The 27676-nt window shown below is 42.0% G+C and overlaps 2 protein-coding genes across 4 annotated transcripts; one reads left to right on the top strand and one right to left on the bottom strand.

Moving 5' to 3' along the window:
• Nucleotides 1-282: 282 nt before the first annotated feature.
• On the top strand, nucleotides 283-10390 carry LOC113130150 (mitochondrial carnitine/acylcarnitine carrier protein). 2 transcript variants are annotated; one of them, XM_026306518.2, is made up of 18 exons: nucleotides 283-392; nucleotides 494-610; nucleotides 1230-1322; nucleotides 1431-1558; nucleotides 1648-1738; nucleotides 1956-2073; nucleotides 2818-2890; nucleotides 2957-2959; nucleotides 6276-6493; nucleotides 6678-6713; nucleotides 6786-6928; nucleotides 7276-7382; nucleotides 7458-7611; nucleotides 7797-7898; nucleotides 8014-8088; nucleotides 8179-8244; nucleotides 8373-8511; nucleotides 9240-10390. In XM_026306518.2, exons 2-18 carry the CDS (start codon nucleotides 506-508, stop codon nucleotides 9362-9364), a joined length of 1776 nt encoding a protein of 591 aa, XP_026162303.1. In that variant the 5' UTR covers nucleotides 283-392; nucleotides 494-505; the 3' UTR covers nucleotides 9365-10390. The 2 variants fall into 2 exon arrangements, with proteins under 2 accessions (XP_026162303.1, XP_026162302.1); XM_026306517.1 differs by lacking the exons at nucleotides 2957-2959; nucleotides 6276-6493; nucleotides 6678-6713; ... (6 more) ...; nucleotides 8373-8511; nucleotides 9240-10390 and adding exons at nucleotides 2978-3087; nucleotides 3704-3828; nucleotides 4237-4871.
• LOC113130126 (msx2-interacting protein) lies at nucleotides 10172-27654 on the bottom strand. Of its 2 annotated transcripts, none has more exons than XM_026306466.2 (15): nucleotides 27398-27654; nucleotides 25937-26251; nucleotides 22457-22933; nucleotides 22182-22336; nucleotides 21307-21507; nucleotides 21017-21168; nucleotides 20803-20928; nucleotides 20596-20709; nucleotides 20397-20510; nucleotides 20202-20302; nucleotides 12634-19963; nucleotides 12130-12180; nucleotides 11833-12027; nucleotides 11594-11752; nucleotides 10172-11174 (listed from the first exon to the last, which is right to left on the bottom strand). In XM_026306466.2, the coding sequence occupies exons 1-15, from the start codon at nucleotides 27478-27480 to the stop codon at nucleotides 11043-11045; spliced, it is 9705 nt and encodes a 3234-aa protein (XP_026162251.1). In that variant the 5' UTR covers nucleotides 27481-27654; the 3' UTR covers nucleotides 10172-11042. The 2 variants fall into 2 exon arrangements, with proteins under 2 accessions (XP_026162251.1, XP_026162252.1); XM_026306467.2 differs by having other exon boundaries at nucleotides 22457-22930.
• Nucleotides 27655-27676: the final 22 nt, after the last annotated feature.

The raw sequence follows: 27676 nt of genomic DNA, 5'->3' as shown, positions 1-27676 counted from the left end.
CTGAAAGTTGTTGAGAGCCTGGTTGTGTTAATGCAAAGTCACATTCCCACGTTGTAGTTCGCCCAGTTCACAATATGACAAACAGGTGTGAGATCTACCAGGACACTACAGGTGTAGTCAGAGAAAAGTCCTTAATGGAACTCATGGGCCCCTTGAAATCATTTATTCTATTCTGTTCAATTATATTCTAGTCATTTTTATTCTCATATTACCCCCCCTATAAGTCTCTATAAGTTTCACTGTTGACAATGACAGTGACAGTGTTTCTCCTCGGACTCCAAACGGAGACGTACCGTAGCAGCGCTGTGCAGCAGTCATAGCAGTCCGGGCTGATAAGTGGGGGAAAGGTCCTGCAGGAACACCAGGAACATCACGGATCCACAGCTGAACAGGTGAGATGTTATTTCTTGGTGTCTGTGTCGTCGGCGTGTCTCGGTTTGTTCCCGGTGTCCGTTTCCTTCTTCCGCCGACGTGTTTTTGTTTTTTATTGCAGAGGGAAGTGAAAATGTCCAAACAGCCGCAGCCGATCAGTCCGCTGAAGAATTTCTTCGCTGGGGGGTTTGGAGGCGTCTGCCTGGTCTTCGCCGGACACCCCCTCGACACCATTAAAGTAATTACTGCACGTGTGTGTCGGTGCGTTAGAACACCGAGTCATCCTTCAGCCTGTCACATGACTCACTGCTGCAGGTAGCTCACCTGGATCCAGGACCGAACCTAAATCTGTCGGTGCCTAAATGAAAAACACGTTGGTCCGAACAGGAATCAGATCAGTGTTCGTGGATTTAAGCTGCCAACATGTTTCCTCATGTCACAGAACAAACACATCTGCTGAGTCCACTGTGGGAACATGTTGACAGAACAACAGAACACATGTTCCAAGAAAGAACAGCCAGTAACTAAAATCAAAATGAGTTTGAGAGCTGTGTGTGTGTGTGTGTTGCACCCACATCTGTCTGTGGTTGTGTGGACACGTTTTACTCTGATGCCATTGTTGTAAGCACATTTTGGCCTGACCTCACAATGTCATGTTTTTTTTTTTTTTTTTTTGAGGGTTAAGACTTGGTTTTAGGGTTAGGGGTCAGGGTCAGGGGTCAGGGTTAGGGTCAGGGTTCGGCATTCAGTTGTGATGGTAAGAGTCTACTAGAGAATACATTATGTCTATGAATGTCCTCACAACTATAGTGAGACCTGACTGTGTGAGGTGAGTTCTAAACCTGTTTTTCTCTCAGGTGCGTTTACAAACTCAGCCCAAACCAAAACCTGGAGAACGCCTCGTGTATGCTGGAACCATCGATTGTTTCAAACAGACATTAGCCAAAGAGGTGAGGGGGCCTGCTGCCCTAAGCCCAAGAAAACTGTTGTTGAAATATGCTCCAAATGTTCCACCTTCCCTCGTCATAATGTTTCACTGACACGTTCTTGGGTTACAGGGTGTGAGAGGACTTTATAAAGGCATGGCAGCCCCCATCATTGGAGTCACACCCATGTTTGCTGTCTGTTTCTTTGGATTCGGGCTGGGCAAGAAGCTACAACAGAGAACACCTGACGATATCCTTACGTAGGTGGTTGCCATGTTCTTGAGCGACACGTTCTAGACGCTCTGGGGGCGATAAGTTGTACTTAGCTTCTTTGTGTCATCTCCTGCAGGTATCCACAGCTGTTTGCTGCTGGGATGTTGTCTGGTGTGTTCACCACGGCCATCATGGCTCCCGGAGAGCGAATCAAATGTCTCTTACAGGTCAGAGGTCACCGTGTGTGTTTGTACAGACGAACAGGATCTAATCAGTGACCCTTGTGCTTCTGACTCTAGATTACATAACAGCTGATATTTCCTTAGCCTCTTCAGTCAGAGCTGTTTTATTGCTTTAAGGTCTGGAAAGGTTGTTATTTGGGAAAAGGTCTGTACAGTGAGTTTAAAGTGTGTGTGTGTGTGTGTGTGTGTGTGTGTGTTACAGATCCAGGCAGCGAGCGGGGAGGTGAAGTATGCAGGGCCCATGGACTGTGTCAAACAGCTGTACAGAGAGTCTGGGATCAGAGGGGTCTACAAAGGCACCGCTCTGACTCTCATGAGAGGTGATCCTTACTCATAGATACTGAATTAACTCGTGTGAGGTTTGAGGTTTCATGCTGTGCTGGGCATTCGGAGTGTGCAGATGGAATAACTGACCTAATGGTCTGTTTACCTTATTCTGTCCTGTGCTGCCCAGCAGGACACACTGTGCCTCCTTGAAGCAAAACAAACTAAACATGAACTTTCCTTAATATTTGTCAACCCTCAGTGTTTGGGGGGTGTATGTGTGTCCGTGTCCTCCAACTTCCTGCCACTTTTCGCGATGCAGCTCGTCTTGTGTTTTTTAAGACTGTAGTTGACGCGTTAAGCAATTTTCAATTTGCTGACCAGAGTTGCAGTTTGGGCTTTCACAGCTCTGAGACCTTTTTTAGATGCTTTGAAACTGTTGACTGCCAGACTGCGAGTTGATGTGTGATCTAATATGACCTTGTAATTACACCAATTATATATAATTGTACTGTCTAATTCATACATTTGTTACTTTAGCTCATGTTTGCTTTCTCTAAGCCCCTTCAGGCTGTTAACATAGTGTCTGTGTAGGTGTGTGTTTGTTTTGTAAATAGATCGTCTGATTACATTAGTTCCCTTTAAACTTCTTCTGTATAATGCAAAGAGAAGTACAGGATATTTACCTGGAAATGGAAATGTTGTCTTAGTTTATACATATGTACGTGATAGTGGAACCATATTGATGAACCATTTTTGCTGCTTTTAAGTCTTTTTTTTTTTTTTTTTCTTTACCTCAGATGTTCCAGCCAGTGGGATGTACTTCATGTCCTACGAGTGGCTGAAGAACCTTCTCACACCTGCAGGAAAAAGGTGAATACTTGTTTTATCTCAGTATTTACACAGTATTTATGTTTAGAAGAAGCTTGAGCAGCTGAGACTGTGGTCTTTTCCCTGCAGCCATAATGAGCTCAGTGTTCCCAGTGTGCTGTTTGCTGGAGGGATGGCTGGGATCTTTAACTGGGCAGTCGCAATCCCACCCGACGTACTGAAGTCTCGTTTCCAGACAGGTTTAGTTTTTACATTCTTCAGTTTGTTGAACGTAACATTTTGGATTATGAGTATTTTATCCAGTCTGGAAAAATACCCAGATTTTAGTTGAAACTTTATGATCTTTGTCTTTCTTCTTTTAACGTTTCCGCTGTTGCAGTAACCCAGAACAGAATTAGCAGTTCAGTCTCTGTCCTGTCTCCTGTACTGCAGTTTTGTCATAATTTCAGTGATTCAGTTCTGGTATTTTCTGTTTCTTATTGTACTTTATAGTTTCCCAGATTAGATTTTGTTTTGTGTGCAGTTGGCTGATTTGACAGCTGTGTTGGGTATTTAGATTTTTAGGAAAGACCTAAATGCAGTTTCGTGCGGAAATAAAAAAGGGTATGTATTGTACTGAACTCAGCAATTCAGTGCCTGTAGGTTATTTATTATTCAGGTTGTATGATGTCTAGAAGTACAAAGCTAGTGGAAACTGGATTCAAGTGTTAATCACTGAAACGTTTTCCTGAATGAAACAGTCCAATTATCTTCCACTGAACATTTTCAGATACGTTTCTTCACTTTCGTCCATATTGCCAAAGTTAAGCTCGTCTTTTACAGACCAGACAGTCTAAAAATGTGTCTCTCCCACAGCTCCTGAAGGAAAATATCCCAATGGTTTTCGGGACGTTCTGCGGGAGCTGATCAGGGAGGAGGGCGTGGCCTCGCTGTATAAAGGCTTCAACGCCGTGATGCTTAGAGCTTTCCCTGCTAACGCAGTGAGTGCACTTCACTTCTTCTACTGTCCAGTGAAATGGAAAGATGGCACATATAGCAGGGGCCAGTTGGAAATGCTTAAGGAGGATAAAGGGGGTTTAACCATAAATGCCAGTAGCTCAGATTTGATCTTTGATATAAAGAAACATGAGCAGAGACTGTAGAAAAATGAGGGCAGGTCTTTGTGCTTGGAGCTACGTCTTTTATGTACTTTTCAGGGCATATTTGGAAAATAACCCAAAAAATAGGATCACTAGCCTTATGCCTTATTAAGGTGGGGTCATGCAGAAAATACATCAACTCGAAATAAGGCCACAGTAATTATTTATCTAGCTCTGTTGTGCAAACACAAAACAAAAACATTTATTTGTTCCATCACCATTGTACACTTTTTTTGTTTCTTTTTTCAGGCTTGTTTCTTAGGATTTGAGTTTGCAATGAAGTTCCTGAACTGGCTAGCACCAAACCTGTGATAGAGACTCACTGTCATCTAATATGTGAATCCCAGGAGCAGTGGAGTTAGCAGCAGTACAGAGAAACACAAACACACACGTGGAGACTGAATCACATTTATTTTAACAGTTTTCCAATAATGTACTTGATCACTTAGACCTTGTGTTACTGTAGAGCGATGGACCATTTAGACCTGTAGAGGGTCCAGTGCAGAGGTGTTGTAACGACTCTGTGCCAGTACACACACACACACACACAGATACAGTTGATTGTCCTTCACTCTCTTTTACTTGTTGCTGATTTTTTTTTTTTTTTTTTTTTAATTGCATTATTTTTATATAAGAAGAGGAGTGAAGCAAACATGCCGTGCCTTACCTTTTGCAATCTGCAAGCAGGTGTACATTTCAGGGAAAAGGTGCGTTTTGTTGTACTGTGTGTTCAGTCTCTCAGCAATACCGGGCGTCTCAGTCCGTCTGTAACCTGAACAGTGATGCTCCACTCAGTGACCGCTGATACTGACTTCACCTCCTGTTTGCTCAGTGACAGAATGTGAAAATGTATAAAAATTAAAAGCAGAATCCAGGTTTAGAAATTAGACTTGTCTTGCGATTTATTTCTAAATGCTCCTCTTATTTGGATTTACCAAAAGAATATATAAATACTGTTCTCACTGGCATTGACTGCCCATGCCAATTTAAACAACTGAAACAAAAGGTAATTATAAAATTTTATACATTTAACATTTTTTAAAAATTACATCCACAGAAGTGAAATCAGTTATTCTTTCCACCTTAAATATGTTGTAAATAATGTGTAATCAGTATTTCTGCCTAGTGATGAGCTTTTTATCTTCTGCACTGGAGTTAAAGGTTTCCCCAATTTTGACCCATAGTACTGTTTGAAAATCTTAATGAAGACAAAAAGACGTGATTCCCATATCAACTTAGAGTTAATTGGAACAGTGATACATTCATACAAGATATATCAAGCTGCATACAGAAATATACACTCACATTCATACATAAAACATTTACCAGAATATACGTCACTAATGTAAATATACATCAGATCATAAATACAATGCAAATGCACTAAAAGCTAAACGCTAATGCAATAAATAGCCAATTTTAAAATCATATAATCAAATCAAACTTTGTTAAAAATACAAACATGTGACACATACGTACTATTTCTCTCTAAGTCTCATTGTTTTGAAGGTAGTGATCTAAGTCTTCCGTTCCTGAAGGCAAAGCTACAAACAGATGGTAGCTGGATGTGAAGGGAGGCCTTTTTTACCAGCTGGGATTCATAAACCTGTAGCTAGAAAGGACTTTATAATGGATAAGATACTGGTTTGCCCCAGATGACCCACAGCAGCTGGAGGATGAAATGAAAAACATGAGATCTTGAAACAAAACTCTCACCACAAAGTTTAGCATGAAGTCAAATTCCCCCGGTGTACTGAAGTTACCTTTTCTTTCCTATTCCAGTTTTATATCAGTTACTTTTGGATGGAAACCCCCTGCAGAGGTTTGATGTGGCTTCACAACTTAAAGTAGAAGCATAAACATCTAGAAGAATTCTCTGCTGCACATTTTAGGCGATGGTGCTGTATTTTTGCAGATGCCAGCACCAGCATGACTTTCCTGTTTGCCGTTTCTTTGCCAGTAGGCTCTGAAGCGTAATCCATTGGATGGCCTTTAATTACATCTGATGTGAAAAGTCCAGGTCAATAGTTTCCGACAGGCTGTGCTAAATAAAGAAATCAATAAGATGCTGAATGTGAGGGAGAGTGGGATGAGGGGAGGAGGAATCAATTTGCTCCAGTGATGACAGCCCAGAGAAAAGTGTGTTTATCAAATTTGTGCAACAAGCTGGTGCAGAGATTTGATATTTCAGGTATTAATAACTGAGCTCTGGTGAAATGCAGGTCTTCTTCTTCTAGAGCTGTTTTTTTTTTTGGTCTGTCATTGGCAAATCCCTCCTGAATGATGAGTAATATTGAGATACCAGCTGGTCTCAGAGAGCTCTTACAGGGATACACTGTGGAGGTGCTTCGTCGCAAACCACCAAACCTGGTTGAATTTGCTGTGGAGCATTTTACCCAGATTCTGGAGAATCAAAGAAACGACCAGCGAGTTACAAAATGCAGTGTCAAACCTGCAAGGAAAGGAGTCAACTTTGAGACAAATGAAGAGGAGGAAGAGACTGTTAGTGAGTGTTATTATTATTATTATCATTATTATTATTATTAGTTTTACTTTCTATTCCAAGTGAATAATGTAATAAAAGTCATTTAGTCGATGTTTAAACCCTAAAGCTTCTGTAACAAACGAATGGGATGTGCATCCGTAACAGACACGTCAAACTGAATCTATTTCCCACTGTGTCTCTGCAGAGTCCACCACTGGGAAATACAATCGCAGAGTTTCAGGTCAGTAACTGGGAAATAATGTGCAATTAATGTTAATACATTTTGGATTTTAATGAGCTTTTTCTGCTGCAGTTTGTGCAGAGGCGTACAACCCTGATGACGATGAGGAGGATGACGACGCAGAGCTCCGGGTTGTGCATCCCAAAACGGACGAGCAGCGTCGCAGACTTCAGGATGCTTGCAGAGATATTTTGCTCTTTAAAACACTGGAGCAGGTACAACAGCTCATCCACTGTCAGGATGAAAACCTGGTACTTCTTTCTAGACAGTTTAATATGTAACTGTGTCTAAAGTGTTAAGACAGACAAAACTTTAAATATCTCTGTTGGTTTATGAAGCCCAGAATTCTGCATTATAACCATATAAACCCCTCAGATCAGCTAAATGCATCTGGAACAAACTTTTTTTTTTTAGCTCTGGCGTTTATTAATTTAAATTTTGAGTATTTGTTTATATGCAGATAAACTGCACCATAGTTTACTGGATTTCTCTGCCTTGCATAGAGCACTTTGCCTTGTTATTGAAAGCTGCTACACAAATAATCCAACCTCGTGTCCTGCAGGAGCAGTTCTCTGAGGTTTTGGACGCCATGTTTGAGGTGTTGGTCAAACCTGAGGAGCATATAATAGACCAAGGAGATGACGGAGACAATTTCTATGTCATAGAGAAGTGAGTGAGAGATTTTCTTTAATAAGATTCAAGTTTAAATGATGTGTCAAACTCACATTAGCTCCTGCTTTCCAGGGGTGTGTATGACATTTTTGTGGAGAAGGACGGAATGAGTTTGTGTGTTGGAAAGTACAACAACAAGGGGAGTTTCGGTGAGCTGGCCCTTATGTACAACACGCCGCGAGCTGCCACTATCATTGCAACGCAGGAAGGCGCCCTATGGGGCCTGGTGAGTCTGACAGAAGTTAGTGACCTTCAGGCCTTTAAAGCCACTGCGTTGCCATATGCTGTTCTTCATTGAATTAACTCTCAGTATGATGTTACTGTAAATAACATTAAGTGAATGAAAGTGTTACACCTTTTTAAAATAAAAAAGAAGCCAAGATCACACTCGTATGTTTTGGGCTCCTCCAGGATCGAGCCACATTTCACAGACTGATCGTGAAAAACAATGCGAAGAAAAGGAGGATGTATGAGGCGTTCATCGAGTGTGTTCCTCTGCTCGGTTCTCTGGAGGTGAGTATTAGCATATATATCTTTAAAAACACAATAATCACTGAAGATATGGACATTCAGTCATCTTATGTTCAGGACATATCAGCAGTGTATTTGTTGTCTCTCTTTGAACAAGCTGTCTGAAAGAATGAAGATCGTTGATGTCTTGGGGGCTCGAGCGTTCAAAGATGGAGAGAGAATAATAACGCAGGTGCAGTGTTGGGGCATTTGTTGCTGAATCTTTTATATTCGCTAATTTGGTTTGGTTACACTTAATGAATGTGTTTGTGCTGCTCTGCAGGGGGCGAAGGCCGACTGTTTCTACATTGTGGAGTCGGGAGAAGTGAAGATAATGATAAAAAGCAAAGTAAGCACAGTTCCAATGTTGTAACTGAAGCTGTTTTCATCCCCTCTTCATTTTATGTTTTAAAGATAATCTTTTCATGTATGTCTGTTAGGCTGCAGGACTCACAGCCTCCCCTGTGTCTGTTACAGACAATGGCAGGTCAGCAGGATAACACAGAGGTGGAGGTGGCTCGTTGCTCCAGAGGGCAGTATTTTGGGGAGCTGGCGCTGGTCACCAACAAACCTCGGGCAGCGTCTGTTTATGCTGTGGGAGAGACAAAATGTTTAGGTACGTCTCAGTTTCATCTCTTAGCATCAGGACCTTTGTGGTCAGTAAAGATGTAGCAGAACCAAACCAACAGTGACTCAAAATCTACAGTCAGTGGATGTTATATAACCTGTCTGTGCATTTAGACAGGGATCGGCTTGCTGGACGGGTCAAATGGGCACAGGACCAGTGTCATTTCAACTCTGACCATGCATTTGATGCTCCTTAATAGATTCAAACTCACATGTACAGGCTTTGTCAGCAGCAGTGTCTCCTGTTGGCTGGTTACCCTTAACCAAACTGAATATAAATACCTCTAGACAGTTGTAGTAGACAGGAACAGGATTCAGTCCACTAGTCTGCACTGGCCTCAGATTTTATTCCCATAGAGCAGAAACACTTAAACAGTATAAACATGGCGTAATAGTAAAACTTGTCTGCTCCTATTCAGATCCATAAACTGTAATAAGATGGAGATATAACTGTCTGAAAAAAGATGGCCCATATTTGTGGATACACGTGAGATTAATTAGCACATTTTCCTGCTGTTTCATTATAATTAATAAAATCTAGACGTGCAGATCATTATTTTTTAAATAAATGCCAAATATACTCTATGACATCACTCAAATCATAAGCCCTGTCATTTACATTTCACCTAATGAAAAATTGTGAGCAGAAACATTCATCACTTTTCTCAGAAGCTGCATGTTTCAGCTGTCAAACTAAAGAAAATCCTTTTTTTCCAGTAATTGACATCCAGGCCTTCGAGCGTTTGCTGGGCCCCTGCATGGACATCATGAAGAGGAACATCTCCCAGTATGAAGACCAGCTGGTGGCTGTGTTTGGCTCCAGTGTAGACTTGAAACACTAATGCAGGAAGTTTTTTCAGTCAGATATAGTATCATTGTATGTAGCACAGTTACCTTCAGCCCGAGGTAAGTGGCGGTTTATGTTCAGTAACGTGTAACTGTTCTCTGTAATGAGGTAAATATGTCTGTGAGTTTCTGTGTGACCATCCTGATAATTAGCTGTTATCAGTAACCTTCGCTCTTCCTGCTGTGACAAGTTAAAGGTTAAAAGTGCAAATTGCATCTTATGAGCAAACACTGAAGCAAAGTAGTTCATGAATGTTTTACAATTGTTAAGCAACTGTGGCGCAGAAAGGCTGTTGTAGTTCTACAATAAATTCTTCATGTTTGTTAGTAACATTTCTTTGGTTAAAAATATGTGGCTCTGCATTACATTTGTGTCATGTTGTCCACCCAGAGGGGCAGCTGTGCCCTAGGAGATAGAGCAGGTTGTCTATGGACGGTCAGTGGTTCGATCCCCGTCGTCCGTCCACGTGTTGAAGTGTCTTTGGGCAAACACTGACCCACTGAGTTGCCCCCAGTGGCTGTTCCATCACTGTATGTTTGTGAAAGATGTTCTGGGCTAATGGTGTGAAAGTGCTGTACGAATCCATTTAAAAGAGTAGATGACAGACCTTCCTCTCTGTATAATCCAGTACAGTTCAACAACACCACTTTATGGTGGGAGGACTTTTTGGAGTACTGTTGTATTGGACTGCATTAGCTTCAGCTGGGTGCACCTAAAACCTAGGAATTAAAGTTAAGCTCTCCAACATTCTTGGCTAAACCACACACATTACAAATAAAGGATTATATCTTAAATACTCAGGTTTTCTGGAATTTGTTTTTATTTGAGTTACAAAATATGAAGTGCCATTAGCAGACTCCACAGGAGAGTTTGCCAACCTTCTTGTGTTACAAGTATTTACACCCAAAAATCCATGATATCCATCTAAATTTCCACACTGCGCTCTGATCTGTCCCAGAGTTCAAATCTCGTCAAGTTGTCCAAGCTCCACAAAGTTTAAATATTTAAAATATTTACAAAGTCCTGAATTCAAAAACTCCCAAATCATACTGTAGCTTGTTCAAAGCAAAGGTAGGTGCCAGGGGTGAAACTGCTTCAGTAGTGTGAGAAAAAGAGCAGAGCTGGTGGAATTACAGAAGCTGTTTAACAAACGTGGTCCTCTACAGGGTCTCCATAGTTTTACAAGTTAATTCTTCCCCTATAAAGTACATAGTTATTTCAAATTACATGTAGAAATGTCTTTTTAGCCATTGTGGTTCAACAGCTTCTATGATCCTCTGTTGCAAAGAAATGAAGTTGACAAAGAAATGGAAGAAAAAGGCCACCCATATAGCCACCCATTGTTGTTCAAACATCCTGATGATTTTTGTTCCAGAGCATTTCTGGACATTCAAATAAAATTCCAATAAATAGAAATACAGCAGAGATGCGGTCAAATAAGACTGATTCTGGTTTGTTCCATCCCTGAGTTCTTGCGAGAAGGACAAAAATACCAGACTGGAGTGACAAAAGGTAAAAAAAAAAAAAAAAAGGACTGATGGAAAAAAAGCAGAAACCTTTAAAAGGGTATATCCTACACATTCCCATCAGGAAAAATATTCTCATATTCCTCTGGTTTCCTGAGGCTCATCAGTGAGAACATCCATCAGTGGGATGATTCCCAGCGGTGAAGGTCACACAGAGGTAATGACAATCATAAGGTGTGGTGAGATGCTGGAGATCCTGTTCAGAAGGTCAGGGGCAAGCTGAGATAAATGGCTCTCTGAAAATTCGCATGGTGGGAAAATCTGCAGCACATAGGCGGGCTGGAAAAACAAAGAAAAACTTGAATCAGACATATGATGGTAGAAAGAACTAACAGAGAAAATGTACATTGTTCTAACACAATGGATTTCACTTTTTAAGTACCAAATCCAACAGAACCTGTTACATGTTCATATTAAAGTCCTTAAAATGAAGTTGTGATCTTCAAAAAGTAAACTTTAAAAAAGCTCATATTTAAATGGGGCTGTGCTGTTCTCAGCTGCTCCAACAGCAGCATGTCTTTCAGACTAATGATCTGTGGATGAATAACTACAGTCTGTATAATTCTACATTTATATATTAATCTGTGTAAGGGCCAGACAAGCCAAACACCAGTGCTATTCTCTGTCAGTGTCTATATGTATGGTATGAAAACAGATCACAGAGGAAAAACCTTTACACATCCACAATCCTGTCTCACCTGATTGGAACCTGGGTTGGGGATATTGATGATACCAGCAGCCAACTTTGTCTGTAGGTAATTGATAAAAGCAGCCTTAAGAGCTTGAGTTTGGTTTAGGACATCGTCTTGATCTCGTCCACATGGCAGAGCAAGGAGAAGACAGTAGTCACTGTCCCCCTGCAGAGAGAAAAGGTAAATGCCGTTAGTCACAACTCACTAAATTTGATGTAAGTCGTGGTATGAAAGAAGACACGTACCGTCATTCTTCTGGCTACACTCTCCAACTGCGAAGCCTCCAGTCTCATTCTCTGGACAATCCTAAGCAGTGCACCTCCTTCTTGCAGGGGCAATGATCGATGAGCCAAAGCTTTGTTGCCACAGACAAAATGCAGCTGGACTGCAGCTGTGTCGTTCTTTAGCGCCAGCAGGCCTTGCCACACAATAGGGTACTTCTGTTTAAATATGAGACAAAACAAAGCCAGGTTTGTCAGACAACGGCTGTTCTTATTCAAATCAACAACCCTGGATTTAAACTGCAATTAGTTTTGTCTTACCGTGAGTAACTGCGTCATCTTGCCATCTGGTTTTGGCTGGAGGTCTGCACCCTAAGGTTTCCAGAAAATGATGCTTTGTGTCACGAGCAGTTCCTCAACATCAACAAACTTGCATCGACACTTTGACAGTTTAAGTACACATATGTGAGACTAGTGTGTGAGACTAGTACACATATGTGAGACTAGTGTGTGAGACTAGTACACATATGTGAGACTAGTGTGTGAGACTAGTACACATATGTGAGACTAGTGTTGGTAAATATAACAGAGTTGCACAATTCCTACCTTCAGGGAGGTTATAGCAATCATTTTTGATTTGTTTTAGACGGTTGCTATCTAATTGCTTCATGCTGCAGAGCAGTTTTGAATTACACTAGTTTTTCAAATATTAATCGCTGTCCTCAAACCAAAGTAAAACCCTTTCAGGATAATGCCATTTAACCTTCATGGAGGCAGGTTTTAATAAAAGGGATAATATTTTTAAGTTAAGTTCAGAAAACTCACCATAGATGTGACATTCAGTGGTGGCTGGTTAGGTACAACAGGGGAAGGCTCTGGTATTTGAGAATGGATGTTTCTTGGGTTTGAACACACTACTGAGTACTCTGAGAATGAGCCACTAGGTCCTGGTGGCATTAGCTGAACCCTCTGTGGGGATGCCATTGCTGGCCCAGATTGCCGGATACCCAGTGTTCCATCTTTAGGAAGAGGAGAGTGGGGCCTCTTTGGCTCTAATGGCTTTGCTATATCCTTCTCAGTCACACCTTTAGGCAACACATGTGCTCTTGGAGACAGGGATAAGGGTATGCTGGAAGGTGTTGAAGAGGGGGGAAGAGTTTCTTGAATGTGTCCAGAATGGGGGTCTGTGGCTGAACGCTCCCCCTGTTGGTGCAAGAGCACTCGCATATCTCTCTGTGCCATGTATGTTTCCAATGGTACACCACCACGCAAGGGCCCACGAGGATCTGACTGCATAGTCTCAGGTTTTAGCTGTGTGGCCGATTGTCTTCCTGTCATGTGGAAGTGTCTGGCTTCTTCCTGTTCACCATCGTGACTCCTCAAAGAACCAGGGTTTACCTTGAGAACCTTGTCTCTGCCGACAGCCTGAGGTGAGGTCGACCGTGGCTGCATGGGACCAGACCAGGGAGTAGCAAGAGACTCAGTATGCATACCATAGCTCATCACAGAGATTGGTGGAGTATTAACCCGAACATCTCCTTGGACAAGATGCCCTACTGGAATTGACTGGGTAACACAGTGAGGAGACATCCGTCCTAGTCCTCCAGGCACGCTGTGAGGTGGCATGATAACCGACTGTTCTGGATGATGTACACCAGTAATAAACTGCTGCATGGCAGGAAGGCCAGTGGATAACATCACTTGTATGCCCTTAGGAGATGAGGAGCCAATCGGTGAAGACACTTTAGTAAACTGAGAGTGTGGATGACCAGACTTGCGTGGGGATCGTGGTTCCTGCTTGACACCACCAAGATGTGAAGGAGCTCTGTCACCAGCTGCTGTAACAAATCCAACATGGTTGCCTGGTGGAGAGGGCAAATGGGGGCTTATTGCAGGACTAATAGCAGAGGTCCATGGTGGTTTAGTGCCATCTGCACCGTGAGGATCAGCACTGTCCATTTTCTTTTGGTGTTTTAATGGCATGTAGTCTTGGTAACTCATTACTTGCTGGTTACCGGGTGGGAGACGCTTCACCACTCCTTGAGGTCCAGATTGGTAAGTAGATTCCATCTTTTCCAAACCAGTGCTTTCTAGTTTAATTGAAGACGAAGCTGACTGTGCTTTACCAGGATGCCCATGATCTGTTTGCGAGGAAGGCCCCTTTTGAAGTCCTGACTGAGAAGGGCCATAAATCTCCTGTTTTATCTGGGGCATGGGTACCATCTGCTGAGATTCCATGTCAACTGGTGTAGCTTGTGGGATTTGACTTATCTTTGCACTAATCCGCTGTGGTCCCTCTGTTTTCTGGCCTGAGTGGCTTAATACTACCACTCCTTCAGATGTATTTACCCTCAGACCTGGGCAAGATCCCATACCCAGAGTGGGGCTTTCAACAATGAAGCGTGTAGCACTTCCCCCATCATCACCAACACCTGATCCGTGGTATGAAGCGATGTCATCTTTGCTGGGCCTATATGTTGGTTTGGGTGGAGCCATGTCGATGCAGGGATTTCCAGTGTTTACTTTGTCCTCAACCTCAGGCTGGTTGCAAACACGACTAATAACAGAGGTTCCAGTGGATGCAATAACAGAAATCACAGACTTCGTCTCAGGAGAGGATAGTGAGGCTGGAGGTCGAACAACAGGTGGGGTTGAATGAGCAGCCATTCTAGTTTCAAGTAGAGGTGACTTGTTAGGTAATATAGCCGATATGGTATTACATTCAGATGGGTTCTGATCTCGGACAGTGGGCAGATTACTAGGAATTGAACTACTGCCTGACAGTGAAATAGTTTTGTGTTTCATAAGAATCTGTCTCAAGTCACTTGTGCCATGGTCAATGTTGATGCTCTCAGAGTCTGAGTGTAAAGGCTGGTTTTCCTTGGACGTTATGGCAATGCCAGGTGAGGATGAAATACTTGTATCTTTAGACTGGGGGCACCAATCTGGTGGAGAAACAGGAATTTTACTTGCTTGAATGGGTCTGATATTGGGTCTGTTAGCTAGCAGAGATGGAGAAGAGGATCCACAATCAGGTGGCAACTGTTGAGGCTTTGGGCACAAGGGACTTTTAGACTGGGGGTAAACAGATTTAAGATGTTGAACCTGTTCTTCAGAAGTCAACTCTGACTCTGCGTTTGCATCTGAAGCTTTGACAGCTGAAGGCTCAAGTTCTGGCTTCCAAGCAGTAGGAGTAATAACTGCTGCAGCTGCAGCCAATGGAGGTTCCTCAGAAACAATCGTTACATCAGACACTCTATCTTCTAAAGGAGTTGTCAATTCCTCACTTGTTGAATGTTCTTCCTTTAAGTCTTTTCTTACTTGCCTTTGGCCTTTAGAACGTTTAGGTGTTTTAGGTCGTCCTTTTGTGCCCTTTTTGGGTGTAGCTGGGAGGACAGGTTCCTCTTGTGTAGTAGATGTACTTGTTTCAGGATCATCATCCTTGGCAGGCTGAATGAAATCTTGCATGTCAGGTTCTGAACCCACATCTGTGTTTACTGTAGATGGTTGGGATGATGACACAGCTACATCATCGGTTATTGAGTCAATAGCATCCATGAGTTCTTTCTCACTAGCAGGATTACAAGGTTTTTCTTCATCTGGCTCACTTTTTGCTTCTGTATGTGGGACAGGTGGTGTTGGGTGTTCTGTTGGAAAAGCTGGATCTGTAAGTTTGGCAATGTTCTCCACAGCCTGCTCCAACTCCAGCTCTTGTGAAATTAGACTTTTTGATGTTTCCTGGACTTCCTTTTCTTCAGTGTTGGAGTCTGCTTTGTTCACGTTATTGCACTTTGAAACACGATCACTCTGGTCACCAGGTCTGGACTTTTTTGAACAGTCTTCTTGACTGCCATGTTCATCATCCCCTAACTGAAGGAGATCTTTCACTTCTGTGACATTTAGTCTTATTTTGAGGTTCTTGAGGACAGGGGACTTTGGATTTCTTGTGAACTTGGCTTTTCCTCTAACAATCCTGTCCTTTTCCAAGTTGGGTTTCGCTTCCAGAACGAAGGAATCTGTCTCTTTCCCAGTTGATTTACCCTCAAAAGCTTTTTCATGGAGAACTTCTTTATCTTTTCCCAATTCCCTGCCCTGTGTCTCTTTCTCCTCTTTTTTGGGGTCCACTTTAATTGATGGATCTGCTATACATAATCTTGAATCTTGCAAAGCCAAGGTATCTTCATCTGTGATATCTAATTCCTGATCATCATTCTCAGCCATCTCATTTTTGTCCCCCTTCCTTGTTAATCCAGCTCCTAAGGCTGTGGACACCTGATTCAGTGAACCCTTCGTGGCATAGGGTGGTGTTTTTCCTTTTGACATTCTTGGAATTCGTTCACTTTCTGATTCATTTGAATCGGTGTCTTTATTGTCAATTTTGGGTTTTTCTGCTTTAACAGTTGAACTATCTTCACTTTGTCTGCGATTCTTAGGAGGACGGCCCCGTTTAGCTGTATGGGTTGTAGCAGGTGGATCCTGTTCGATATTTTGCTGTGTTGTCTCTTTGTCTATAATTCTTTTTCTTGCAGAGCGTGGTGACTCTGTAATTTCCTTTACAGAACGAACGGGTGTATCATCTTCAATTGGGGTGGCATATACAGATTTAACATTTCTCCGTCTGGCTCTGCCTAATGATATGCTTTGCTCTGAAAAGTCAGGATCTGATCCATGAATAGGAGATTTGCCTGTAGACTTTGATTCAGCTCTTGGGGATGATCCACGTTTCAGCTTCTCTTTATCAATGCGCTCACTCTTGCGTGTAGCCTGTTTCTCTGGGCCTGAGGCAGATGTGACTGAAACAGGAGCAACCTGAGTAGGAGACTGTTTGCACTTTTTATTTTTCATTTCTTTTGTTTTATGTTCTTTCTGAGGTGAGACTGGCTCATCGTTTGTATCATTATCACTAGGCATCTGGACATTACTAAACTGATCTTTTGTATCTGCCTCAGGCTCTGCTACTGGTTTAGAAGTGGAGTGGCTCTCTTTCTTGACTACATCCACCTCCTCTATAAGACTGGGTGGTATGAGACAAGTTTCTTCAGGCACTTCTGACTGTGTTATGTCAGGATCAAGCTCAGCTTCTGAACTGCTAACAAATTCGTCATGTGAATCGTGGTGGCATGACTGTTCTGCAACCTGAGGTTTTACATCCTCTGTAGCAAAACCCAACTTCCCATCAGATGGAGAAAGTGTAGATCTATCCATTGAATAACTGCGATCAGATTCTGCTACAGGTGTCGGTTCAGAATCATATGTCTCACTTGGAGGGTGGTGCATGGGTACAATATGTCCATTGTCTTTTACCTCTTCCTTTATTACAGTGCCAGGGGCATATAATTCAGTGGCTGGTTTTAGTGGAAAACATTTTTCTTCTACTGGAGAAAAGTCTCTGACCACAGATTGGGTCACAGAAGTAGTTGAGAGTCGAGGTTCAGGAATAAGCTCTTCAGCAGGACTGATGGGTTTAATTTCTGGGTCTATAATAGGATCTGTTTCAAGAGACTGCAAAGCTTGAACAGGTGATTTTTCAACTTTGTTCTCATCTGTGAGTATCGTGTCTACTTTTGCCTCTGGCACATGTTGGCTTTTAGTCTTCTGTTGCTGTAGTCGTGTGAGTTTCAAAAAAAGCTCATGAAAAAGAACAACCGGGCCCGTTTCAAGTTCACCATCTTCTGTCCCTTGCTGACCAGGTTGTTGGTTTTGTGTATGCTCAGGTTCTTCATGTTTGCGTTCCAAGTGTTGAAGTCGTCTAGAGTCCAGCTCAAAGACGGCGCTGTGAAGAAAGCGGGAGGCAAACAGTTCCCTGCGTTCCTGTTCCTCTGGCTTAGGCTCTTCCTTCCTGTCATCAAGTTTGTCTTCAGATCCACTTCGAATCTTTTTCTTTTTCATGTACCAGGAAGGTGTGGGTCTTGGTGTTGATTCTACTTTCTCTGTGTCTTTTCTGTTGCGAAAACTTGCAAAATGAGAATCATAGTCTAAAAATGACCAGTTATCTTCTCTGGTAGATGAGAGAGATTTAGCACGCTCAAGCAGTGCCTTTGTGTCAGGCGTAATGGTCTGATCAAGTGCAAAGGAGTAGAATTTGTTCCTTTCAAGATGCGCTTGTTTGGGGTCTGAAAACCTGTCAACTCTTGGCCTCTCAGAAAAAGATGTTGAGGGTACGGGAGAGTGCGGTTTGGGCTCTCTGTCCTCTTCACAGTCAGATCGTACTTCCCCAGGCTCCAAGTCGTGCCAAATACCATATTCCAAACGCTTGTGAATGTTTTTACCATGGCTTCTGGAGAAGTTCAAGTCAGGTAACAAGTCTTGTTTAACTCTGCTCTCCCACCTCTTTTGTTGCTCTTCTTCCACATTTAGTAGCGGAGCGTTGGCTTTGTTTACTTGTGTGTTATGTGTCCTTTTGACTAAAAGCTCCAGATCTGGGTGAGTTTTTTCATCATTTCTACTTAACTCTTTGTGAGAAGGATCCACAAACTCCTCATCTGCCTGATTAGAGAAGTGCTGATGTCCTGGAGAAGAGGTGCTGTTCCAGTCAGGGTCTTCACTTTTTTGTCTAAAACTCCTGTAGACGCGCTCTCTCTTTATTCCTGACTCACTGTCACATTGGTCTAATTTCTTTAGTTTGTGAGATGGAAAATTATCAGTGACATCCTCAGGGGGTTTACCAACTTCATGCACGAGACTGCGGTGCTCCAAGTCCTCTATTTCACTTCCCTGAGGGCTTCCTGGTTTGTCTGGTTTGTCAGACTCACGCTGCTGTTGCTGCAAACGTCTGTTTTGCTCCATTTGCTTCCGGTAACTCTGAGACAGGTCAATATCAACATGGTCTTCCTTGTTTTTGGCACTTTTGTCAGAATCCAAATTCTGACTGCCAATTTTTAAAGTAGCATGCTGTTCTTGTTCTCTTGCACTGCTTTGGTCTGTAATCCCTTCATGTGAAATCCTTCTGGATGAAGTGTGGCCTGGATGTCGTTTTGAGTCCAGTGAGTCCAAAGACACATCTGATTTCTCGTTTTGTCCTCTAAGGTCTTCTTGACCTTCCTTCTGATTACCACTTTTATCAGTTTTGAGTCTTGAATCTCTCCGTTGTGAATCTTTGTGTTTGTCAATGTCTGACTCTTTCAAATATGTGGCAGTGCTTCCAAAATCAGAGGACTGATTAGCATCTTCTTCCTCATGCCTACTTCTCTTCTGACAAACAGCTCTTCCACCAGAATAACCAAAGCGCCTTTTTCTTGCAGCAAGGCGATCTGAATCCACAGATGAATCTTTGCCATCACTTCCCGTATCATTTCCAGATTTCAGATGTTTCTTTGGTCGATGTTTCCCATCTAGATCTGAATTATCACCTTTACTCATTTCAGATCTTTCAGTTTTTACAGATTCATGAGGAGCATTTGACAACTGACTTACAGAAAGAGAATCACCATCCCCCTTACATTTCTGTCTCTCATAAGCATCTTGGTCTAGTCCCCTTCCTCTTCCAGACCCTCCATCAAAACTGGCCTCTAGCTCTGTTTCAGGCACTGGGATGGATGGGGACTGCCCCTTTGCTTTCCTTGGTTTTACCTTCTCAGTTTTGTCTTTCTCACCTTTCTCTTTTCGTTTAGCTCGCTTGATTTTCTCAGCACCTGCCACACGATCTTGCTGATTGCTCTTCTCACTCTTGTCACTCTTGGAGGCATGTTCCAGGAGGGTCTTTTCTGATTTGTCAAAGTGTGGTGGTGACATTGAGCTCACACTACCACTTCGCTCCGAGGACTGGCTGTACACCCGTCGTTCTGAGTCTCTGGGGGCGCGTTCAGATGGTGAAGGCGATACAGTAGGAGTAACAGGCCGTCTTGGATGGGAAGGACTCCATCTGCTGCGGTCAGCCTCAAAACGTTCTCGCTCTCTTTCTCGCTCTCTTTGAATGTATGTATATTTTCGAATGTCTTGCTCAAAAGGGTCCCTGTAGTCTCTGTAGTCTCTTGGGTCTTCATGATAACGTGGGTCATAGTGATCCCCCTGATAATGTTCCAGGTCGGGAAAGCGGTCCCTGTTGCGAGCAGCATAGTCTCTTCGAGCATCCTCTGGATAGAGGCCAGGGGTTCGTATATTTTCATAGTAAGCTCTTTCTGCTGTAAATTCATGGTATGGAGGTCTGCGATCCTCCCTGTAGAGTGAACAGAAATACAAGGGAAATTAATTATGTTAACCCATTTAATTCACACAAGTTGATCTGTAGCTTTCAGAAGTGTTAGATACTTTTTTTGTTTGCATATTTTACAATAGAACTGACATCCTAAACATTAGCACCTTAAGTGAAATATTTATCAGTTACTTTAATATAAAACAACTTTAGAAAATTACAAAAAAAAAAAAAAGCATACACTGAACAATGAGTAATTTACCGTCGCTCTGGAGGAATTTCATACAAGTCTCTAATGTCTTGACCAGATGCCTGCATTGATCGGTAAAATGCAATCTGACTCTCTTGGCTTGCGAAGTCCACCTATCATAAATGAACAATTACATACAAGAGTTACACAAAAATATGAAATCTGTTTTACTTCTTAACTAAATAATGTTTGATTTTTGTGTTTTACCTTTATTTTGTTGCCACCAATCTTCCAGCCTTTAGTCTCCCTAACAGCTGCCTGAGCAAAATCTGTGTTGTTGTACAAGATGAGGGCCATTCCTTTCAGTCTATCAAAAACAACCTAAAATAGACCAATTAAAAAAAAAAAAATACTGTAACCAACTCAAAAGAGCAAATGTATAGCGAGAGAAAATGTAACACTTTACCTTAACTACATGTCCATAGCGGCAGAAATGCCGTGTGAGGTATTGCTCAGTGATATTGGCTGCCAAACCATCCAGCCAGACGCATGTTGTGGGCATACTCTTTCCAAAACCAAGCTTCAAAGAGAAGAACAACATGTAAAACCACAACATAACAGACAAACCATACACAGTCCTGAAATGCTACTATTGTTTGAGTGAAAACACTACCTTTAGTCTGTTGCTTCCTAAATACTCTCCATCCATCTTCTTTATGGCCTTGCAGACACTAGCAATATCAGAATACTGCACAAAGGCATACTGGGGAACTCCATTTACTTTCTTGATGTCAATGTCCTTGAGGAGAAAAGAACAATTAAGAGAACAATATCAAATCTACAATGTACAAAATTATTAGTACAATACCATTAAAATGGCAGCTTACCACAATTTCTCCAAATCGTTGAAAAATGTCAAGGAGTTGTTGATAACTGGTGGTCTTCTCAAGATTGCCTATAAACAGGGTTCTTGTCGCCTTTGGGTGGAACTCATCTATCCGCCCATCCAAGGGCCTAAACTCGTTTTCACTCTCTGTTTCTGAGGAAAGGAGGAGGTTTATCATTACAATTACAATCATCAGCACAGTTTTTTGACATTACTGTTGGAGAATGAATCTGTCAGAACCAGCTATTCAGGACAATTAATTGTGTTCTTGATAACAATGTTATCACTTACCAGGACCATTCCAAGCAGTGACTTCAATAAGCATGCCAAAGAACAGCTTTCCTTTGGAGACAGTAAGGGCTTTTTCTTGATCCTCTTGCTGTCTGAAGAACACCAAACCATATCTGTCTTCTGATGCTCCATGAATTTGCACTGAGGTCACTTTCCCATGTTTCTTAAACTCATGGAAGAGTCCATCCTTTAAACTTGTGTCTGACAAGGGAAGACCATTACTATTATTCACCTGTTCTTCAAAAAAATAGTACTGAAAACATATTTCCTAAGAAACTAAGAATCATAATCATGACTCAGTCCCCATGCTATCTAAACTCAGTCCCACTGAACAATGCTTTCCATTTTGAGAACTCCTTTTCCTCTCACAACTTCCTTCCATAGTTGCTCCTCTCTGGGTTCCTGATTTCTTACTCAAATCAGACTAAAATTCTTATTACAGCGACACTCGTGTCTGTCAGGCAGATATGCGTTACAAAGGGTCTGAGTGTCTAGAGAAGCCCTGAAGCATCAATATACAATTTGTTACGCAGTTTAAGAATTTAAGAGAGATAATGAGATTACAGAAACTCATTATGGTCTGTTAACGTTTGCTCCATTTACAATAGGAACCAGGCATGATAACCCAAACCTACGTTTCTGAACTGATCACATGAGCATCTTCTACCGCATAATTTTAAGGTGGTTCATGTTTTATCATCTGCTGTGTAAATTAATATCCAATTTGTATCCCACTTTAAAGGTTATTTACAGATTTTAGATATATGATGGTGCTTACCAGAACTGTCACAACAAGACTTACTGACAGTTCTGAGTAAGTATAGAACTTGAAAAAGGTTCTTGGCCTGACTCTGAGAGGCATGTCAGAAACTCACCTGTTGAGCGCACTGGTAGGTTTTGTACTTTAATTCCAAAGCTTCTGCGTGGCTCATCTGAATCAAGCACCATCGAAGACTGAGGAGGTGCGTGTGCAGCTGATGACTGAACAGAACGTGCACGGGAACCATCACTTGAACTGCTGTTTGAATCACTGTTGAGAGAGTAAAACTTATCTATGGAGGGTTGTTCACCAATATAATGTTTTAATTTGACAACAAACCCAGGAAACAAGTGAAATCATTTTAATAAAATAGTAAAACAACTGTTGCACCTGCCACTGCCTGTGCTGCTTGTGCTGCTGACAGAATCGGAGCTTGAAGATCTGCTGTGGGATCGAGATCTTGGGCCTCTCCCAGGGGAAATAGGAGCTCTTTTAGGGGAATGAGGAGTTTTGGGGGTTTGTCCTGTGGTCCGTTGGGGGGAAGGGTGCCTAGACTGTGAGGAATGAGATGATCGGCTCCGACGATGATGATAAGTTCTATCAGCACGTCGCCCTCTGTCATCTCTGTAGAGGTCACGTCGGGTAGAATTAGTGAGAGTGAAGGGATCTCGAATTCTGGAGTCAAAATGTGGGTCAGATGCCTCAAAGCTTCCCCCAATAGCACTGGTCCCTGGGCCAGCAGTAGAAAACATAGAACGATCACGGTAATAATCAGCATTGTAGTGACGCTGTCTGTCGAAAGAGCCACTGCGGTCATGATGTCCGTATGGGCTGTGATCATAAGCACGTTCACGGCCTTCTGAGCTACTGTAAAGTAAGAACAGGGTAGACAGGGGAAAACTGTTATGTTTCAAAACAAAAATGGGAAAAAGTAACTTAGAGTTAAAGGTACTTCGGCAGGTAAATGCACAACAGTGAAAATCCAAATGGTCATTACAGTGAAGACTGATGTGAGGTCAATTTAACAAACTTAATACTAACAACCAGTGCCAGTATTGCACATATGGAGACTGTGTCATTCTTAGACAAAATTCATTAGTCTGACAATTTTTCATTTGGAGCAACCAAACACAGGTCTCTTTTAAGGGAATCCAGTTGCAGGACTCCAATGGATGTTAAATAACATTTTAAACTTTGCTTTTTTCCAGCTCACATTTCATAATTTGGATATTTTCATTAAAATATGATATTTGGGAGTTTACAAGGTTCTCAAGAGAAGCATGTAACTGATTAAAATAAAATAAAAAAAAAAAAACAAACAATGCCAAATTCCTCAAAACTAGACACATAAGCCCAATAAATGTATCTCTTCATGTCAACCAAACACTGGCATTGTCTGTAAATAGTAATATAGATGAATTTTGTGGCACTGCTCCCATATCAAAACTGCCCGAAAATGTAAACTTGAAATTTTAGCAAGAAGCCTTACAAACATGCATAATTCTGTTTAAGGTAAATTCATAAACAGTCACATGAAACAAAGCCACCCCAGACATTGAACATCAATGCAACCTTTGCTTAACTTTGAAGATCTTGTCCAAACTCAGAATTAGCACTGTTGAAATACTGGTCTTGAGCTCTTATTTACAACAACAAAAACAACTGAGCACTTTTTGCTTCATGGGGTGTCCAGGGCACCTGATTTCAGAGGATGACTGTTCATGAACCATAGCTAGCAAAAAAAAAAAAAAAAAAAAAAAAAAAGAACAGAAAATAAATTAAACTTCTAAAATTTCAACAGGATAATTTTCCATGATGGAGTACCATGGTATGGCAATTTAAAATGCATGCAGATTCAGATCAATGTATTCAGTGTGAAAACATTACAGTACTTATGTGATGCTGAAAGAAAGAGGCACTTATATACACAAATTCGAATTCAATGGGAAAGTGTGTCCAAACTTTTAACTGGTACTGTATATATTTATTTATGCATTTTAGACAACATAAGTTTCCTCTCTCACATCAAATAATCTTCTTCCTAAAGCAGTGCCAAACAAGATATTAGACAAAGCACTACGGCAGGTTAGAAAATGAAAATATGCAGAGGGCAGAGCAATACCAACCTTTTGGAAAAGAAGTTACTGAAACTAATCCCAATAAAATCTAGATGGTCAGAATGTGAGAGCCCACATGAGGAGCCAAGGAGGGGGGAAAAAAAAAAAAAAAAAAAAAAAATCAAAAAAAAAAAAAAAAAATCAATTGATCTAATTTGGTAAAAACTGTTCTCCTGAATCATATTGCACATTATCTTCAAATACCGTGGAGCACCCGGCCAGCACATTGATGTTGTATAATCCAGAGTTAGGCTACTTAATTCTCTTCAAGGGATGGAAAAAGTGAAAAATAAAACAACCACAGTAATGGACTTCTTTATGGGTTTCAGGAAATGTTTGGGGGGGGGGGCGCAAACATGAAACCTCAAATAAATATGAGTTTTTAAAAAAGAAAAAACTGATGAAATTCTGTGTAATTCAGTGCACTCCATGTTGCCTATATGATAAGTTGGTGCTTAAATGGAAAATACATCCACCAAGATCCGTCTTCTTGCGTAATATAAGGAAGTAGAAAGTCCACCCCCCCCCCAAAAAAGTATTCCACTTGTCACTGTCAAGTACTTCAGCATCACACAAGCTGGCAGACTCAAACACTACGATCATAGCACATAAAATCCTCATGCGCAATCAGGTGAATATACTGGCAGACTTCATCTTATGTAGTACGGTTTCAAGATACTATGAAAAAAAATTGTCTTCATTTTTCTGTACTATAACTGGAGTGCTCTTCTCCTCACTGAGGCCTTGCACGGCTACATCCACACATCCAGTAATCCAACTGAAAGGCTGCTACATCTATCCACACTCAGGTCCACATCAGTACATCCAACATGGGGTATCGTATTGCATACATCCAGGAGGTTACATTCCAACTATGCGGTCTTCTTGTGTCTTCATGGGCATCAATCCAAAACAAGAATAGCTCCACAAACTTTGCTGGCCGCTTGTTTGGATCCTCAGTGCTCTTCCGATCTTCTTGGTGATTGAAAGTCAGTGTCAAAATTACATCCATGTGTCAGAGGTTGTGGTTTTGCCTGTTAAATGTTTTGTTGCATTTGATTTGTCCATAATTGGGCCAGAATGTGGTAATGATATATAGTTAATCGCATACTAAAATGACTGAGATAGTTTAGGACATATGCACTACTTGGGCCTTTCTTGTGAGATGAAACAAATTCTTTCATCCACTTGTTTAAAACTTTAATCCAGAAAATGTCATATCCACACATGCAAAAATGATAAAAATACTCCAAAAATTGACAACCCAAGATAGAAGGACCTTGAAGTATGGATATACTATCTGGATAAATTCTTCAAAGCAAAGTGCATCCTTCATAGGAGAGATTTACTTCCAGTTTCAAGTGAATCCAAGTATTTAAAAAAAAAAAAAAAAAATTAAGGATATATCCCATGTTTAGGAGAAAAATATCCAAACGCTCCCTGAGGCAGTCTCCCACAAAATGTAATAAATCCACAACTCAACAGGATATTCCTCACAGATGTAATATCCAAACCAGATGTCAAACAATGAAATATAGTTACCTTACCAAATGATAGTGTGTAGTTAATTTACTTAGATCCTGTGGGAACGGCGAGTCAATTATGATGAAAAGTGGAACAATCCCTAGATTACCTCTGTCTAACCCCCTTGAGGCATCTATTCCTCACGAATAACCACACTACGTGTTAAGGTTTTACACCTATCCAATACCTAGAATCCCCTGGATTTTATGGGGAGGCTGTGTCCACTTACCCATCTATTCTCCGTTCATAACGTCCCTCTCGGGTGTGAAGGGACACAGGTGGACCAAACACTGGACCAACTGTTCCCCTAGAGAATCCTGTAACGTCTCGGCTGCTCGAGGGGGAGCTGTCTTCAAGGCCCCGAACAGCACTAGGGACTGATCCAGGTTCATTGTAGTCAGTCCGAAGGTCCCTGTCTCCCATCTTGTTGACAGCATTGTGAGCCTTCTGCGCACTTTTGATATCCACAAAATCCACAAAGGCTGCAACACCACCCTCTGACCCTCGCTTTCGTAGAACTTTAACACTCTCCACACGCCCATACCTGAAGGGAAAGCACAAAGAAAACAAATAGGAAATTACACATACACTGGCTAAGAATAGTGAGCTCATCTGTTCGAAGGTATGCCAATATCTGATAAATTAAGACCAGACGAGGCACTGATGCTATGAGGTAACAGAGATTACTACCCTCCAATTATGAATGAAAGCAGGTTTCTGCTTCTTTTGTCTATTTAAGCTACTAAACAGCATTGAACTGTCTTAACATGAGGAAGTGTCTAACAGGCTGCAGTTCTGCTGGATTGTTGGACTCTGCACTTACAGTTTATCAACAGAACCATCAAAGTACTTTTTCAAATACTATTCTGGGATCTCAGACGTCAAATGTCAGTGTCTATAGCCATAAAAAGCATCACTTCAAGTACACAATACTAGTAATGTACTAAAATGGCTCCATTTGCTGTAAATGGAGGTGGTGTTTGTTGTGCTGTAGATGTACATGTACTTGTTGATGAGTTTAGTAAGTGGACTTTAAATAATAATAAACAAGAGACAGCTCACATCCTAAGGCTGTCAGCTTTAATTCAGCTCCCTGATTACTAGTTTACCTGTAACCTGCTAACCACGACTCCTCTGAGCTGAGTTTTAGAGATGAGTTACGATAATGTACCGACGTCAAGCAGCTCAACAACCTGCTAACTCTTTGATTGTTGGGCTCAGATTTTATCTTCAACGCTTCTCAGTGTCAATACAACAGCACGGAGACTCTGCCGAGCAGAAAGCTAACCTCGTGTGTCAGATGTTGGCGAACAACACAGGTCGCCTGTCGTTATCTGACCTGCTGGCCAGTTGAGGCTGCCCTGGCTCGGACTGATCATGAAAACGTCTCGACTTCCCACAAAATGGTTGGTTGGTTGGGTGGTTAGCTCGGTGGCTAGCAGCCCTTAGCCGTTCGCCTTGGCGTTAGCAAAAGTTAACCACAAACACCATGAGCCCTGGACATTTACACACGGGCGGCTGTGATCTCGGTACTTCGCTCCAACAAACATCGCCGTGCTGCAGTAACAGCCCAGGCGGCGGATAACGAAGCCCCTGCCCGGTAAAAGTTAACCAGCTAGCATTAGCCGCATTAGCCTTGGTCGCTAGCCTGCTAACACCTAGCGCGCGCTGCTCCTCTTGCGTAACCTACCGCTTAAAATGCTCCACAATTTTCTCCTCCCGGACGTGTTCGGGTAAATTTCCCACCCAAAGGTGCCTGGTTTCCCGAACCATCTTGCGCTATGGCGTCCCCCTTCACACACATATGATCTCACACGTTTCCAGTCCCTGCCGGTCGGAGTCCGCCTCAACAAAATGAACGACGGGAGAGTCCGCGAGCGCTCTGGGCCCGGTGTGTCCGTGCAGCTTTAGCTGCTGCGCCCTCGAGCCACGCACAAGGACGCGCGTCAGCCTCGCTCCCGACGGGCTC

The sequence above is a fragment of the Mastacembelus armatus genome, chromosome 5 (genome assembly GCF_900324485.2).
Source record: "Mastacembelus armatus chromosome 5, fMasArm1.2, whole genome shotgun sequence".
In the NCBI taxonomy this organism is placed as follows: domain Eukaryota; kingdom Metazoa; phylum Chordata; class Actinopteri; order Synbranchiformes; family Mastacembelidae; genus Mastacembelus; species Mastacembelus armatus.
The sequence above is the reverse complement of the archived record's forward strand: the minus strand, read 5'-3'. Positions and strand labels throughout refer to the sequence as shown.

Bases quoted from the DNA above. Each gene is read 5' to 3' on its own strand.
- LOC113130150 (XM_026306518.2), top strand. From the start codon at position 506: ATGTCCAAACAGCCGCAGCCGATCAGTCCGCTGAAGAATTTCTTCGCT. The intron at 7,612-7,796 runs GTGAGTCTGACA...GGGCTCCTCCAG, and splicing joins AAGGCGCCCTATGGGGCCTG to GATCGAGCCACATTTCACAG. The intron at 8,512-9,239 runs GTACGTCTCAGT...CTTTTTTTCCAG, and splicing joins GGGAGAGACAAAATGTTTAG to TAATTGACATCCAGGCCTTC.
- LOC113130126 (XM_026306466.2), bottom strand. From the start codon at position 27,480: ATGGTTCGGGAAACCAGGCACCTTTGGGTGGGAAATTTACCCGAACAC. The intron at 12,181-12,633 runs GTGAGTTTTCTG...TGGAAACCTTAG, and splicing joins CACTGAATGTCACATCTATG to GGTGCAGACCTCCAGCCAAA. The intron at 11,753-11,832 runs GTACGTGTCTTC...TTCTCTCTGCAG, and splicing joins GTGTAGCCAGAAGAATGACG to GGGGACAGTGACTACTGTCT.